Source organism: Pollachius pollachius (assembly GCF_949987615.1).
Source record: "Pollachius pollachius genome assembly, chromosome: 2".
NCBI classification, from domain to species: Eukaryota; Metazoa; Chordata; class Actinopteri; order Gadiformes; family Gadidae; genus Pollachius; species Pollachius pollachius.
In genome coordinates, this window is record NC_136935.1 from 32,440,367 (window position 1) to 32,458,057 (window position 17,691).

General features: G+C 47.9%; 2 protein-coding genes across 2 annotated transcripts; both read left to right on the forward strand.

The window, feature by feature from the left end:
* Positions 1-398: 398 nt before the first annotated feature.
* On the forward strand, positions 399-5,911 carry taf5l (TAF5-like RNA polymerase II, p300/CBP-associated factor (PCAF)-associated factor). Its single transcript, XM_079758882.1, has 5 exons — positions 399-553; positions 994-1,135; positions 1,406-1,510; positions 2,072-2,910; positions 3,558-5,911. The coding sequence occupies exons 2-5, from the start codon at positions 997-999 to the stop codon at positions 4,359-4,361; spliced, it is 1,887 nt and encodes a 628-aa protein (XP_079615008.1). The 5' UTR covers positions 399-553; positions 994-996; the 3' UTR covers positions 4,362-5,911.
* An 897-nt stretch (positions 5,912-6,808) lies between these two features.
* On the forward strand, positions 6,809-17,674 carry capn9 (calpain 9). Its single transcript, XM_079758881.1, has 20 exons — positions 6,809-7,099; positions 8,294-8,363; positions 8,883-9,001; positions 10,091-10,224; positions 10,748-10,916; positions 11,388-11,471; positions 11,709-11,794; positions 12,106-12,180; positions 12,388-12,548; positions 13,011-13,168; positions 13,475-13,683; positions 13,825-13,861; positions 13,953-14,033; positions 14,414-14,471; positions 14,578-14,642; positions 15,002-15,070; positions 15,783-15,861; positions 16,339-16,455; positions 16,904-16,962; positions 17,331-17,674. The coding sequence occupies exons 1-20, from the start codon at positions 6,884-6,886 to the stop codon at positions 17,355-17,357; spliced, it is 2,073 nt and encodes a 690-aa protein (XP_079615007.1). The 5' UTR covers positions 6,809-6,883; the 3' UTR covers positions 17,358-17,674.
* Positions 17,675-17,691: the final 17 nt, after the last annotated feature.

A 17,691-nucleotide genomic window follows, 5' to 3' on the forward strand; every position in this document is an offset into this window, starting at 1 on the left:
AAATACCGCCCATATTTTATTAAAATGTCTATTTTATTTAAAAATATATTAAATTAGTTAATAACATCTCTCTAATAGTAAAACGATAGTTAGAAAGACTTTTTTTTCAATAATATTAGTGTAAATGACTAGCACTGTTTAATCAGATCAGATTATACCAGATGTGTGTAAGTACAGATACTGTAAACAATAAAATAAAATAAGATAAATACAAAATAATATGAGTGTGTGAAATATCTATTAAGTGCGCAATTTAATAAGGATTAAAATAAATACGCGAAACAATTTAAAATGTGTCTACAGTCTCCTGTCAGTATGCAGCGAGACGCCAGAGTGATCCAGGCCAGGGTAATGGACCGACGAACGACCGCCCAGGAGGATGAGAGGAGCTAGCTCGGTGGCTACTTGATGGTGGGTAGAACATGGGTCGGCAAAGCCTCGACGGGACCGCTACGACATGCAGCGAAGTAGTTTAATTACCAGGTTGCAGAGAGCCAGGTCATCTTGCATGTAGTCGGTTAAACCACCACCACAAAGAAGGCCACGACATGCAGTAAGTCAGGGGTTTGTTTCGTAGCACAGCAGGGTTCGGATGCTAATCCCGCTAAAAGTTTACAGTGGCCAGGCCCGTCCCACTGCTAGCAGTTAGCTGTTCCCCCAAGCATCACTTCTGACTACTGTAGATTTTGTTATCTGACAGAGCTGGGGGCGGGCGAGATCAAGACTTTCATTTGACCAAAATATGTCCGTTGGTTTTCATTGTATGAAGTGTATGTGTTTGATTAGAAAATCAGTTGTAACTGCTCGGGGACCCTTTCATCCTCAATGAATGATACGTGCGATATAACCAAATACCTTTTTAAAGCAATTCTGTAGTTCGGTCGTGTGAGTGAGACTATTTATGTAAAGTTATCGTCGATCAGGTATCTTTACTTGTAACCTGTCTGCGTATCAGATGTCAGATGTCAGACGTCGGTTCCATTGCTTTCTCAGGTCATGAAGAGGGTACGCACTGAGCAGATCCAGTATGTAGTCGCCCAGTACCTCAAGAGGAGACAGTATGTGGACGCGGAAAGTCCCATGAGAGGGGCAAAACTCTTCCAGACGCCAGAAGAGATGGCGGCAAATCTGACTGGTAAGGAGACTGCCTGGCTTGGGTTTCTGTTTCTGGTCTTGTTTGGAGAATTGTAATAATGAACCGTCAACATGGTACTGTATACGTTGCACATAGCCATTATTATTTCACCACGGTTTGGATTACGCTCTTAAAAAGCTTTGCCTCCATTTCTGTGTGTGTGTGTGTGTGTGTGTGTGTGTGTGTGTGTGTGTGTGTGTGTGTGTGTGTGTGTGTGTGTGTGTGTGTGTGTCTCGCTGTCCTGCTCTCTCTCCCTCCCCCGCTGAGCAGTGCAGACAGAGTCGGGGTGTGCCAACGTTGTCTCTGCTGCCCCATGCCAATCGGACCCCCAGCAGTATGAGACCCAGTTCTCCAAGCTACGCACGTTTCTCACAGGTGCACACACACGCTCCTGATATAATGGACCCTCCCTGGAGGAGTGTTCCAACAGTCCACCCTGTTTACATCATTTATCAGAGTACAATTTTTTTGGTCTCACAAGTCAGGCTAAATATAACGTAGTAGGACTGCTTGATCAGAAGTTCTAATAACATAGGACTGCTTGATCAGAAGTTCTAATAACATAGGACTGCTATATCAGAAGTTCTGCTATGAACTAGTAGGACTGCTTAAACAGAAGATCTACTATAATATAGTAGGACTGCTGGAACAGAAGTTCAGCTGCAACCTAGTAGGACTGCTGGGTCAGAGATTAGGGTGAGGGCAATTAAAGTATACATTAGTTTGAAAAGGAAAGTGACTTGTATATCATTGTTCTGGATGTCACCCCAGTGGGTACAAATGAGGGTGAGATGATCCAACAGGTGCCCTTTTAAAGGGCCTCTGTTGGATCATCATAGGATAGGGCCTTTATGTGTTGAGTGAGTTTACTGTCCTGACTCTACTGGTTGACTGACTACTTCCCCCCCCCCCCCCCCCCCCCCCCCCCCCCGCTAGAGACGGAGGTGCCCTGGGCGAGGGAGGTGAGTGGGGTGCTGTACCCGCTCTTTGTCTACCTGCACCTGGACATGGTGCGCTGCGGCCTCAAGGCAACCGCCGACGCCTTCTACGGCCACTTCCACGGCGCCTTCCTGGCGGACGGTGAGCAGCGGGCCACGGTGGAACAGCTCCGTAGTGTGCTGACGCCGCAGGACGCCGCCGCCAACGCCAAGCTCAGCGCCTTCCTGCAGCACAAGTACGTGGTGCGGCTGACGGAGCCGGCCTACGCCTACCTGCTGCGCTACCTGCAGAGCGAGGACAATGGCGCCCTCTGCAGGGCCCTGGGCGCCCACCTGCAGCTGGAGGTCACGGCCGCCAAGCGCACCGACTACCAGCTCTATGGCGGTGCCAGTGCCCCCGCGGGCGTGGCCGCGCCAGCTAACGGAGGGCCGGCGTCCGGCCCCCACCCGGCCCTGACGTCGGCCCCCACATGGGCGGGGATGGACGGGGCGGAGGTGGGCGGGGGCGGCGGCGGCGGCGGCGGCGGCGGCGAGGGGGTGGAGCTCCCGGCGGGGGTCCTCCCCCAGAACGAGGCGGCGCTGGACGCGCTGCAGGACTGCATCCGGAAGGTGCGGGAGGGCCCGCCCTCGCTGACCACCGTGTGCTTCTACGCCTTCCACCACACGGAGCAGCTGCTGAACACGGCGGAGGTGGCGGCGGACAGCCGGCTGCTGGCCGCCGGGTTCGACAGCTCGGCCGTGAAGCTGTGGAGCCTCCGCGCCCGCAAGCTGAAGGCCCGCCCCCACCAGGTGGACGTGTCCCACATTCACCTGGCCTGCGACCTGCTGGAGGAGGAGGTGGGTGGTGTCGAACGGACGGAGGGAGGGAGGGGGGGGGGTGTGGAGGAGGACTGCAGTACGAGCAAGAGGGATGGTGGGGGTTTTGTTTAGTGCAGCAACACAAGATGCCTTTTCTGTACCGACAGTGATATATCTTTTTACTTTCTTATGACAAATGTATTTATTGTAAGTCGCTTTGGATAAAAGCGTCTGCTAAATACCCTGAATGTCAATGTAGAGCAGAAAAGAGCCGGGTTGGGCTGAAAGGGAGTAGCATCAAAGAGCATCAACTTGTTTAATTGTATCATCGAGGTTGGTCAACCATTGACCTGCTTGCATACTGTTTATGGGGCTCTTGAGGGCTGGTCAGTGGTAACGTGTGGTTACAAAACCAGAACCAGAATAAGACTGCTAAAAATAGTTTTAGCAGTACTGTACACAGTATACAGTTACATGAGAGCCCTGTTGTGACAGCGCGTTCTTAACGTCTCATCACCTTCACCTCCTCCTTAATCTCACTCAACATCTTCCTCCTCCCCATCATCTCCACCTCCGTCCCCTTCTCATCTCCTTTGACTCATATCCTCCCTCACCCTCCGTCACCTAATTCTCCTTCTCTTTCTCCCACCTCCTCATCGCCTCAACCTCCTTCATCTTGCTTCCAGGAGGAGGAAGAGGAGGGCTCCGGCAGCGAGATCCAGACGCTGCGGGGGCACAGCGGCCCCGTCTTCCGCACCGCCTTCCTGACGGACTCCTCGGGACTGCTCTCCTGCTCCGAGGACACCACCATCCGCTACTGGGACCTGGGCAGCTTCACCAACACCGCCCTGTACCGCGGCCACGCCTACCCGGTGTGGGACGTGGACGTGAGCCCCTGCAGCCTGTACTTCGCCAGCGGCTCCCATGACCGCACGGCGCGCCTCTGGACCTTCTCCCGCACCTACCCCCTGCGGCTGTACGCCGGCCACCTGGCCGACGTGGACTGCGTCAAGTTCCACCCCAACTCCAACTACCTGGCCACGGGCTCCACCGACAAGACGGTGCGTCTGTGGAGCACGCAGCAGGGCGCCTCCGTGCGGCTGTTCACGGGCCACCGCGGGCCCGTGCTGGCGCTGGCCTTCTCCCCCGACGGCAAGTACCTGGCGTCGGCCGGCGAGGACCAGCGGGTCAAGCTGTGGGACCTGGCGTCGGGCGGGCTGGTGAAGGACCTGCGTGGCCACACGGACGGCGTGTCCAGCCTGTCCTTCAGCCCCGACAGCAGCCTGCTGGCCTCGGCCGCCGCAGACAACTCGGTGCGGGTGTGGGACGTGGTGCGGTCGTCGGCCCACGCTGGGAGCCCCGCGGACGGGTCGTCGGGGGAGCTGGTGGGGCTGTACTCTGGGGCCACCGGCAGCGTGCTCAACGTCCAGTTCATGGCCTGCAACCTCCTGCTGGTCACCGGCACGGCCCAGGAGAAGACGGAACAGTAGCCGCTGCCGCCGCCGCGCCCCGGGCTTCCCTTAGGGGGTTTACCACGAGTGTCCGCCGGTCGGCTACTTCGGAGGGCTTTTCCTCCGAGTCACCATGGTGACGGGTGACTTGGATCCCGTGATCCCATTCCTCATCTCACCAAAACGGCCAGCATTGCTGGTCAAAAGGGGTACTGGTGTAGCTAAAGGGTTATTGGTTTAACGAAGGTGTGAGTCATTAATTACGGCCATGGTCAGTTCTTCAGTTTGTTTTTTCCTTTGTACACCGCTTCACTTCTATTTTCTCACCTGGCCTCAACTGCTTCCCTCAGCTGGGAGATTACAGCAGATTGTCTTTATCCTCAGCCTCCTTAAGGAATTCTCGGGTTGCTACATCTCAACAGGGGATCCTCCGTCATCGGCCCGCATTGGTTAAAGGATAACAGCCAGTGTGCTTTGTATTTATTACTCAAATAAAGCGACCTCTAGTGACTGTTTTTCTTGTTATTTCTATTGTCTAGCCACCTGCTGATGGACCATTACCTTCTGTGGTGTGAAAGTCCTCTGTAGTCCAAAAGAGAGGAAACCCTAACGTTTCTAGTCCTTTCATCTTGGCATGTCACTTAACCATCCTCTGGAAGCTCAGCCGTGAAAACCTCTGTCCTCCAGGGATGGCTTCACTGTCGTTCCTTTGTTCTGGCTGTCACTGTTTTCTGTTGAACATGAAAGATAGTCTCTAATCTACTACATGCCTGACCCATGAGAAGGTTCATTAACCCCTCATGTTTCTGGTGGAATCTGTCTTCCATCCCAGATGTTCTCCACATCACAGTTCAAACGATGGCTACCGTTTGAAGAGGTGAGGCGGTTAGGAAAGGGCCACTACTCATTGCACCCTCCTCCCCCTCCGACCCTATCTCTGAAGCGTAAGTTGTGAGATCAGACCTCCTGTGCAGCGCCCCCTAGCAACCAGCGATCAGACGGGGTCTGTATCCTACAAGCCATACTCAGTGTTTATGACCAGGTCAGGTCATCCCATCTGAAGCCTCCCATGGGCGTCCATGAACAATCTCAGAGGGGTAGGGGAGTCAACAGCCAGGACAAGGACTATGGAAATGCAGTCGCTGGGTATTTCTGTAAGGGTATAAAAGCAACTCATGGGTCTCCATTGTGGGTTTGACACCCAGAGAGTTGTAGATGTAGACTTTAAGGTGAGGATGCCAACAATGTTTGTTTCTGTTTTGTTTTTTATATGAACTACGGTCTCCCGGGGTAGAGTGTAAATACAGACGGAGGACATTTCTATGACTGAAGGCTAGTTGTATTATCAATACTGTTTCGCACACCTGTGGCATTCTTTGTACCATGCTTTACAAAGTGTAAATATATTTTTGTAAACTTTTAGGAAGGTTTCTACCACAATAGAAAAAAGCCCTTTATGCCACGCTTTTGTTTGTGGGCAAAATGGTTAATTTAAGATTTGTTATCCTCTGATTCCAAAAGCCACAACATGTTTTTTTTAAAAATGTCCATTTGTGGGTCAATCTGGTTCCTGCCAAGTATACCTGACTTCACCCAGTTCTCAGAAAAGTGACATTTGGTTCTGTAAAACGTAAGCTCTCAGTACAGATCCAGCTTAATAAATAAGAGTTTTATTTGAAGACGTTGTGTCTTGAGCTTTCCTTATCACACCCAGCGCTGTCAGGTTGTTCAATGCAGTCTGAGCTTTGGGGTGACTAAGCCAAACTGCTGTCACCACATCCGGCAATTCCACAGTAAAAGCCCTCCAACAAGTTTATGTAGTTTATATGTTCATAATGACACTGACAAAGGTAATGTCTACGTTAGGTTAGATCCTCAAGTTTGTCTCTCTGGGCTGGATTTCCATCTGTAATCGAATGGTTAAAAAGCTTAAAGTCAAATATTTTGTTGTTGACAAGCTGTTGGGTTGGTGAAAGCCAATCTGTATTCTGTAGAGGATTACATTTCTCTCAGTCCTGTTGTGATATTCTTTATCAGGACAACGTGGTAACAAGCAACTTGTGTGCACAAGTACATTCTGTGTCGGCTTAATATTAATGTGGATAAATATTTATATTTGACCCTGTTTAGGTCACATAAGACTGCACCAGCACTTTATTGAGTTTAGTTGAGTGTTTAAATTATGTGACAAGGAATATTGGTCATATTTTGTCATGTGTAGGGTTAAGGTGACCTTAGTGGAAACACTTCAGGAATGAGTTGCACCTTTGAGCTGAGCCCAGCGAGGCAGTGCGTTGGAGAGGGAGTGACTGAGAGAGGGTGAGAGACATCTAGAGCAAGGGAGAGAGGGCAGGCAGGCCGCGGGATAAGCTCAAGGGGCGTGTCACTGCTGCTACACCTTGGGCAAGGAGACCAAACCGGTTTGGCGTGAAGGGTGTGTCCCAACCAGACCGGCTGGTCCCTCCATCACAGCCTGACACACAAATACACATACCACAGCACGGGTCTGCCTGTCACACCTGAGCAGGTGAGCTTCACACTACTGCTCTCCACCAGACACCATGCCCATCCAGTCCTCCCTCTCCGGCCAGCGGGTCAAGCCCTCAGCAGCCCCCGTCGCCATGGACACGCAGAACGACGGACGCTCCTTCAAGGAGATCCGTCAGGACTGCCTCCAGAGGAAGGTCCTGTTCGAGGACCCGGATTTCCCCGCCGACGACTCCGCGCTCTTCTACAGCCAGAGCCCCCCCCTCGCTTTTGAATGGAAGCGCCCTGGGGTATGTGTGTGTGTGTGTGTGTGTGTGTGTGTATGTGTGTGACACATACAGTGTGCGAGAGGTCTAGCTCTGTGCACTGATGTCTAGTGTATAGATGGTCCATGGTGACTTCAGGTAGTCATCAAGGCTGTGGCTCCCATTACAGGGAGCCCATCAAGGGGGCAGGCCCCCCCTGTGTGTGTGGGTCTCCGTTTCCCATAAAGATGTTTTTTGGCATCACTGATTGCCAGCTGTTTACTATAACACTGTCATTATATTTCAAAACTTAACCTTCCAACAAAACTTCAAATCGTTTCGGAAACTTAACCGAGCCAAAGGAGATTGATTGGTAATCTGATGGGCTTTTCAGTCTCAGATGTCTGCTGTCAGCTCATAGGAGTACCATGATGATTTAGTGATCAGATGTCTTCGAAATATTGCTGCAATGAACCTGTTACAATGCTGAGGAAGCCAAGCGTATTCATAACATTAATAATGTTAAGGTGTTTAAAGCATAATGCAGGGAAGCTGTGTGTTATTAAGTCGTTGTTGGAGGCTGCCTAATGACATTATTATTGGGTGTTGTAGTTGCAGGCTGGTGTACTCAGCTTTCTATTGACTTAGTTTGGATAACTGCTTGTCTAAATATACTTTCATCGAGGTCCATAGGCGTTAATCAACATACTATTTAAACGTATGAATTGCAATATAGACACAAGCTTTGGAAGTAGTGGTGGAAATTCTCAGAGCCCTAGAGTCTGGAGTCATCCATCGCAGGGGGTATTTTCAAAGCTCTACAGAATGTCAGTGGGTTTAAGTGGGTTTCTTTTTCTTCATTTCATTCAGGCCTAGTTTACATTAACAGAATGGTGACATCAGCCTCATTGTCCTAAATAGCACCTAGTTCCTGATTGCAAACATTCACTAGGTGCTCAGCACTGCCCCTTGTGAATAAACTAAAGGGACACACAAAAATGAAACAAAAGAGCTTTCCGTTGGTTGTCATTACTACAGCATTGCATCCTTGGGCGTTTCTTAGGAGTGGATACTGTTGGTGCAAAGTCTGTTGTGTGTTGATGGTGAATGTGTCTGGAATGTGAACACACCTAGTAAAGACATAGTTTCTGGGTTGCTATTTTTTCTCTCAGATGACGAAACCAACCAGTTCACCTTGTGTTTGTATCTGTTGCACCCCCCTCCCTCTCGCCCCCGCAGGAGCTGTGTGATAACCCCAGGTTCGTGGTGGGCGACGCAAACAGGACTGACATTTGTCAAGGGCAGCTTGGTACGTGAAGTTATGAGGGAAATATGAAATGTTGTGAATGTGTCCACTTTGCCTGTCAGACTCTGGCAAGGCAATTAAATAATGGAATGAAAACCACAATCAATAAAAGAGGCAAACCTTGCCTCTTTAAGGGATTGTGGTTTTCATTCAATTCATGAATGTGTCTTTATTCTTAAGGTTTTAATGTGTTCCAGTGGGGTTCCAGCGGTGCATAACAAAGCGTAATTTTGGTGGTGGTTCAAGCCCTTATCATATGTCCAATCTAAGTATTAATCTTGGTGACATTCCCTTTCTATAGGAGGGTTCCACATGATGTCACACACATTCCAAGGCACCATATTGGTGCTTCATCAGAATTATATCTATTATATCTATATCTCTTATATTTTGTATATTATATTTTGCATGTAGACTTTATAATTGTATGGCTGTCTTGTTGTCAGAGTTACTGGCTCACAAACTATGGCACTCTGAACAAATCAGATAATAAAGTGTCTAATATCAACTGTTGCGCCACAGGGGACTGCTGGCTTCTGGCAGCCACCGCCTCCCTGACCCTCCAAAAGAAAAACTTGGCCCGGGTGGTCCCCCGTGACCAGGAGTTTGATCACACCTACGCTGGTGTCTTCCACTTCCAGGTATGTGAGCTCCGTGAGTGGTAGAACAGGACAGGCTACCTTTAAGGTGGATGATGCGTTTGATGATGCTTCCAGTCCACGATCCACCCCTCCCAGTCCCTGATCCGACTCTCCCAGTCCCTGATCCGACTCTCCCAGTCCCTGATCTCCCAGTCCCTGATCCGACTCTCCCAGTCCCTGATATGGCCCTTCCAGTCCCTGATATGGCCCTTCCAGTCCCTCATCCGACCCTCCCAGTTCCTGATCCGACTCTCCCAGTCCCTGATCCGACTCTCCCAGTCCCTGATCCGACTCTCCCAGTCCCTGATATGGCCCTTCCAGTCCCTGATCTGACCCTTCCAGTCCCTGATCTGACCCTTCCAGTCCCTGATCTGACCCTTCCAGTCCCTGATATGGCCTTTCCAGTCCCTGATATGGCCCTCCCAGTCCCTGATATGGCCCTTCCAGTCCCTGATCTGACCCTTCCAGTTCCTGATATGGCCCTTCCAGTCCCTGATCTGACCCTTCCAGTCCCTGATATGGCCCTTCCAGTCCCTGATATGGCCCTTCCAGCCCCTGATATGGCCCTTCCAGTCCCTGATATGGCCCTTCCAGTCCCTGATATGGCCCTTCCAGTCCCTGATCTGACCCTTCCAGCCCCTGATATGGCCCTTCCAGTCCCTGATATGGCCCTTCCAGTCCCTGATATGGCCCTTCCAGTCCCTGATATGGCCCTTCCAGTCCCTGATATGGCCCTTCCAGTCCCTGATCTGACCCTCCCAGTCTCTGATGCGACCCTTTCATTCCCTGTTGCCACCCGTGATCTAAACCCTAAACCTAGTTTGAACCATAACCCGAAAAAAACACAATGCAAACTGCCAGCACATAAATAATGTTACTTATGATAGTCTAACTCTCCCTGGAGGTTCATATTAATTCTAAAATTCTCAAATCCTTAATACTCCAATCTCAAATCACCCTAAAAAACATGAATGAATAATTGACCACATCAAACCCCTTATACCGTTATTTATTGTCATTATCATTTATCATCTGCCAAGGACGGGACATGTTGCCCTAACCTCCAATTGTGTGGTTGTGTGTCCGTAGTTCTGGCAGCACAACAAGTGGCTGGACGTGGTGGTGGACGACCGGCTCCCCACCATCCGCAACAAGCTGGTCATGCTGCACTCCGCCTCCAACAATGAGTTCTGGAGCGCCCTACTGGAGAAGGCCTACGCCAAGTAGGTCCTACTGCCCTCACTACTCATCATCATCATGTAACGCACGATTTCACCCAGAGTGACATACAGTGAATTCTGAAACGGCTCTTTGAGGAGCAAGGTAGTGGTGAGTAGGCATCTTGCTCTAGGATGTTTACTGGTTAGGCTGTGGAAACTCGGGATCCTAAATAGAACCTTTCAGCCTGGGAGTCAAACACGACTCCGACTTTCCTCGCTCAAGTGTTTGCATCAAATCAGGAGAAGCCGCACCCCAGGGACTGCACAATCACTGTTTCCCCATTGGCTGGAATTGGTGTTGTCAACGTGACATCAACTGCCACCAATATATAATTCTTGTACACCATAGTCAGTTTTATTCTAACAAAAGAAAACACAAATATTTCCTTTGAAATAGTCTGATAACAATTGTAAATGATTTCCTTTTTCCGTCCACCGAGTCAACAATAATGTTCAGCCTATTTGGACCGGCCAACCCTCCAAGCGTTTGAATTGGACTCTCCTGACCTCATTCTGAATCCCCCAGACTTCATGGCAGCTACGAGTCTCTGAAGGGCGGCAGCACCATGGAGGCCATGGAGGACTTCACCGGCGGTGTGGGCGAAATGTACGAGACCAAGAGCGCTCCAAAAAACCTCTTCAGCATCATGAAGAAAGCCCTGGACAGGAGCTCCATGCTGGGCTGCTCCATCGACGTAAGGACATCTCCTAGTGCCACCACCACCACCACCACCACCGCCGCCTCCGCACCATCACTAAGGCAGCAGATGATAGTAGAATAGAAGAGACTAAAGCAGAAGTGAGGCCAGATGAGATGAGATCCACTTTTAATTAATTTGGAAATAAACAGTATTAAATATGGAAAGGAAAAGTTCACTCTGTTTATGAGCTTCACTATGATTCTACTGTGAGCTCTGGGTTACCAATATTTAACATACAACCTTTAGAAGAAGTCACAGCCAATAAGGAGCTCACCGCTGAGGTTTTTGACCAATCACGTCGGACACTGACCAATTACTTCCAAGCTTTAAACTTAGTGCTCCTCACTTATAGGTAATGCCCATATAAAAAACATCCAGAGTGATGACTATAGGCTGAGATACGGTCTGATTGGAGGCTTGGGTGCAGAGAATAAAATGTGTTTTGGCTTCTCCCACAATCTGCAGATCAGCAGCTCCGCCGAATCAGAGGCCCAGACGGCCAGTGGCCTGGTGAAAGGCCACGCCTACTCCATTACTGGCCTGGAGGAGGTGAGGACCCCAGAGAGACCAGTCTGACTCTGGAATTACTCTACTGCCCTTTGTTATTAAACCAACGGAATCCCATGACTGCATTTATACACAGGCCCTTTACATTTTATACCTTAAATTCATAAACAGGGCATCACTATGATGGTGAGACCATGGAAATAACTTGCATACATGCTTATACTTGATTGCACTAAATGGTCATTACCCTGGCCTGGGGCGCCCCCTATCGCCCTTCAGGTGAACTGCAGGGGACGGAAGGTTCAGCTCATCCGGATCAGAAACCCGTGGGGAACGGTTGAGTGGAACGGGCCCTGGAGCGACAGGTAAGAGAAAGTAGAGAGAGAAAATACAAGTTAACAGTTTGTATAAAATCTGATTTGATATTTCCAAAATACCCATTAAAAACCCAGTTTCAAAAGGGTTGAAAGGGAAAGAAATTGGCTGAACAAAAACCTGATTGTTTTCAAACAAAGATACCTAAATAAATAAATGAAAATAATTACAATTATAATTATACTAAGTAATCTGGGTTCCGAGATGAATCCTTATAAAGAATCCAAAATCATGTTTATCTTGTAGTTGACACATGAACACACATTAACCGCCATTTGATCTTGTGTCGCTCCTCTTGCAGCTCCAAGGAGTGGAGTCAGGTGGACAAGACAGATAAAGATCGCATCCTGAAACACTCAGATGACGGGGAATTCTGGTCAGTTCCTCTGATACATGGACCTCACAAATCATGTTATTCAGGACGTGTGTAGAGAGGCTGATCATTTTCTACAATAACCGGACCTCATAAGACATGTGTCTCAAGTGAGCTCAAAGTCATACAATTCAGAACGCATGAACATAACCGGTCAACGGGTATGGTTGGCGCGTGTGAATGACTGAATAACGATGTTTTCACCGGCAGGATGGAGTTCGAGGACTTCAAGAGCAACTACGACAAGGTGGAGATCTGCAACCTCACCCCGGACTCCCTGGTTGAGAACACGACGCACCACTGGGAGGTCAGCTGGTTCGAGGGGAACTGGATTCGCGGCTCCACCGCTGGAGGCTGCCGCAACTTCATCGGTGAGCCCGAGGGGTGAAACCGGTTCCTTTAAGCTTCGTGTTGAGAATTGATTTACTGTTTGATGTTTTGGTAATGTTCATACAGTTTTGACTGATAACAATCGGAATTCAGAAAAAGCAAGAAAAAAAGCCATCCTTTGTACTGCATAGGCCTACGTCATTTGGGGGTGGTGTAGCTTTGTATTTTGTCCTTTACTCACTTTTTTCACCACTATTTACTTAATACTAGTTTACTATTACTAATACATTATTATTTATTAATTATAGGGTTCGGGTTAGGGTTTGAGGAGAGGGAAATGACATGAAGGACTTCAGATGGGAATCCAACCTCTGGTCACTTCAAGTCGATTTTCCCTATGCGGTTACCACCCTAGCGAATACTAGATTACTGCTCTACTAGCCGGTCTTCTCTGCTGCTTGTCACATGGCTGACCCAGTGGTGCTGTAACCTCCGACCCCCAGACACCTTCTGGACCAACCCACAGTTCAAGCTGATGCTGGAGGACACGGACGACGATGACGAGGTCTGCAGCGTGGTCATCGCCCTCATGCAGAAGAACCGGCGACTGCTCAGGAAGGAAGGGATGGACATGGAGACCATCGGGTTCGCCGTGTACGAGGTGAGAGAGAGAGAGAGAGAGAAAGAGAGGGAGAGAGAGAGAGAGAGGGAGAGATTCTGTTTGCCACAGCTTTTTATTATAATGTAACTCTGCACAGGCCTATTCAGTCTTTTTATCTTTAAATGTCTTTAGAATCTGATTCCTGCCATTGGTTTGAAGTTGCTACATTTCTCACCCCTACAACCTTTTCTCCTCTCCATATCTCCTCCCCTTTCCCCTCCTGCACCTCCACCTGCTGCTCCACTTTCCCCTCCTCCTCCTCCCCCACCTCCTCCACCTCCTCCTCCCGTCCCTCTGTCCCTCCAGGCCCCAGACGACGTGGACCAACTTGGGAAGGACTTCTTCCGCTACAACGCCTCCAAGGCCCGGAGCCGGACCTACATCAACGTGCGCGAGGTGTCGGAGCGCTTCACCCTCCCGCCCGGGAAGTACCTGGTGGTGCCCACCACCTTCCAGCCGCACCACGAAGCAGACTTCCTCATCCGCGTCTTCTCTGAGAAGAAGGCCACGGCGCTGTGAGTTTGCGCCCTCTGATTGGTTAAGCTAGGACGCTATCTAGCATTAGAAAGGATAAACAAAAAAACATGACAACACAAAATAGGATTGACAAGTCAACGATGTGTCACCCATCAATGACCTTTGACCTCTTTGCACAGGGAGATGGGGAGCGAAGTAGATGCTGACCTGCCTGATGTGAGTCTGTCTGTCTGTGTGTCTGTCTGTGTTTTGTCTGTCTGTCTCATGTGTTTGTTCTTGACCTGTGTCTCCATGTCCTCCTCTTCAGCCCCCCATGCCCAGCACCCCAGATGAGGAGACGGAGGAGGAGAAGGGATTGAGGAGACTGTTCGACCATCTGTCCGGCCCGGTACGTCCGCACAACCGCTCACTACCTCATCATCGAGTCTCTGGAAGCCTTGACAATGAAATTAAGAATCATAACATTTTTGTCACCATGTAAAAAATCGACCTTACCAAATTGGATCTGCACAATGTCACACGTTATCCTCCTTTTACATTAAATTACAATACTAGTAGTACTGAAGTCAAAATGTTGACCTATTAGAAGGTTGACATGGAAGAGCTCAGATTTGAATTTAAGGTTAAATCCTGATTCTAAATCAAATACTAATTCATATTTAAATCCAATTCGTATTCTGATTTCAAATCTAAATCAAATTATTTTGATTTTTAATTCCGGATCTATTCTCGGGGCTTATGGTGAACGTGGTTCTTTTGTGTCTCCAGGACCAGGCCATCTCTGCCAGGGAGCTTCAGCAGATGCTGAACGGGGTCCTGAGCCGAAGTGAGTCCATGAGTTCTGACCGTCTCCTGCCAGCCGGCTCCTTAGGGGCCCAGCTGGAGAACCCTGGAGAACACAGTTTTATTAATATGTATGTTTGTGTTCTCAGGGAAAGAGGTCAAGTTTGACGGTCTGACTCTCAACACCTGCCACAGCATCATCAACCTGATGGACGTATCCTGACCTACAGTAATGCCCTAGAGTAGATTAATACAGTTCAGTCCAATGCAGTACAGTACAGTACAGTATAGTACACTACATTATAGTATAATTAACATGATGGACATATCCTTATCTAAAGTACTGTATCATAGTAGACTACGGCCTCCTACAATAGATTGCAATACAGCAGAGTAGAGTAGAGTATTGTTGCAGTCAGTACCAATTGGAGAGTTAGTTGAGCAGTGTTCTAGTGTTCTGTCCTGTGTGTGTGTGTGTGTGTGTGTGTGTGTGTGTGTGTGTGTGTGTGTGTGTGTGTGTGTGTGTGTGTGTGTTCCTCTGTCGTGTGTCTGGACCTTAACAGAGAGCTCTAGGTGGACAACACTGGCCAGCTGGAGTTCCAGGAGTTCAAAGTGTTCTGGGAGAAGATGAAGAAGTGGATTGTATGTAATCATTAAACCCCCAGTTTTCATATATACCACGGCATTGTTGAATCCTGGGTTCTGATTGGTCAATAAAGTTCCAGGGGTGTGCATTATTTTTCTTTAATGTGACACCTCTCCCTGTTAACAGTTCCAAATCAATGTGCTACAAATCCAGAATTTACATCCAAAGTCAAATATATCTATCGATGTTACCTTGATAACGCAAAAACGATATGCTCAAAGCAACGCAGAAGAATATTTTAATTTTAGCTTATACATTTATACATTATAATTATACATCATGTTTGTGTGTTGTGGTTCCAGATGTTCATGTTTGTGTGTTGTGGTTCCAGATGTTCATTTTTGTGTGTTGTGGTTCCAGATGTTTACGTTTGTGTGTTGTGGTTCCAGATGTTCATGTTTGTGTGATGTGGTTCCAGATGTTCATGTTTGTGTGTTGTGGTTCCAGATGTTCATGTTTGTGTGTTGTGGTTCCAGATGTTCATGTTTGTGTGATGTGGTTCCAGATGTTCACGTTTGTGTGTTGTGGTTCCAGATGTTCACGTTTGTGTGATGTGGTTCCAGATGTTCACGTTTGTGTGTTGTGGTTCCAGATGTTCATGTTTGTGTGATGTGGTTCCAGATGTTCATGTTTGTGTGTTGTGGTTCCAGATGTTCACGTTTGTGTGTTGTGGTTCCAGATGTTCATGTTTGTGTGTTGTGGTTCCAGATGCTGTTCTTGTCCTTTGACACGGACCGCTCCGGGAAGATGTCCTCCTATGAGCTCCGCATCGCCCTGAAGGCCGCAGGTCAGAGGTCATTTCAATTTAGTTGAGATCATTAGTACAGTATAATACGTGTAATAATAATTAAGACAGGATAAGATGTTTTTTTTGTTCGTTTGACCTTAGTATAGTACAGTTGATATAGTAGGGAGCCTAGATTATCGTAAAGAACAGTGGTTTTTAACCTTTGGGATGTAGCAGGGGACCAAATGTGTCATGAGACGATGGCCACAATCAATAGTTTTGGACCAAAATATACAAGCTGTGTTGGCAGTTTTATTTGATCATAAGTGTGTTAGCATGCTTGAAGAAGAAAATTTACTGTCTTGTGATGAACAACATACATCAAGAAATTACATTGTAAAACCGATTTGGTTGGTCTCAGGCCAAATGCACCTTCACACCACAGGTGGGTCACTGTGGCATGAAACTGTTTGGGAACCCCTGGTATAACAAGGATCTGGCCCGGTCATTCAGCACCTCTGTTGTTTGTCCTCCCAGGCATGCAGCTGAACAACAAACTCCTGCAGCTTCTGGGGCTGAGGTTTGCAGACGAAAACTTTGACATCGACTTTGATGACTACCTGACGTGCATCGTTCGCCTTGAGAACATGTTCAGTGAGTTTCAGCACTGATGAGACAAAGTTTAGCGGGAAAAACACACACACACACACACACACACACACACACACACACACATACACAGTAGACCTTACTCACCTATAGCAGACATATTGGTTAGGTGGGTGGGGAAACCTTCTAGAATATTTGGGGAAACCATTTGACAATGGTTAATGGTTTAGGGAATAACATCTCTTGATCCTGAGTCTTTCTAAATGTCAATAGGCGGTATAGTGATGGTGTTTTTGTTGCGTAATGACTAGTACTGTTTGACTGGAGTCTGTTTGTTGCAATGTGACACAGTGATGTGTGTGGCTGAGTGACTGATGTGATTGTGTTTGACTTTAGTGAATGTTTATTGCAATGTGACTAGTAGTGTTTAACGATAGTGACTGTGTGACTGTACTAGTGACAGTGTTTGACTCTAGAAACTTGTCTGTTGCAGGAGTTTTCCAGGCTTTGGACACGAAGAAGAGTGGGAAGGTGAACATGAACATAATGCAGGTAAACATGAATCTTTAACGTCTATTTCTAATGACTCATGATGCAACTGATCGGTTGAAATGTATCCTCAGGCGACCTTTGTGTGTTTGACAGTTTCCGGCACCGCTTGTATATAGCTTTTGTGACACCATTTTGAACATTTGGATTCATGATGGGGGGTGTCATGTGTGGTGGATCATGTTTGTTGTGTCATGTGTGGTGGATCATGTTTGTTGTATAATTTGTGGTGGATCATGTTTGTTGTATCATGTGTGGTGGATCATGTTTGTTGTATCATGTGTGGTGGATCAAGTTTGTTGTGTCATGTGTGGTGGATCATGTTTGTTGTATCATGTGTGGTGGATCATGTTTGTGTGTTTCCCATTCAGTTCTTGATGATGTCCATGAACGTCTGAGGGAGCTACTGAACCCTTTAGACCAGAAGCTATGAAGAACAAAAACCGCCCGATGGTGCTGGAGTGCAATATGGGACATGTGTGAACCATGAGTGATAAACATGACGCTGTCTTGAATGTTCTCATGGTTCTCTGGGGTCTTTTCATAATTAGGACTGTCTTTCGGTTTCCTTTTTTTTTTCTATTGTTTACATATACTTTGAAATACAATGGGGTTAATGAAGAATCTGATGGGTCTTATCGGACGGAGATGGCTTTGCTTCCGTTGTGCTTTATAAGAATGAACCAATAAAGAAGTTTAACAAAAATTCCAAAAATATCTTGTGTGTGACCG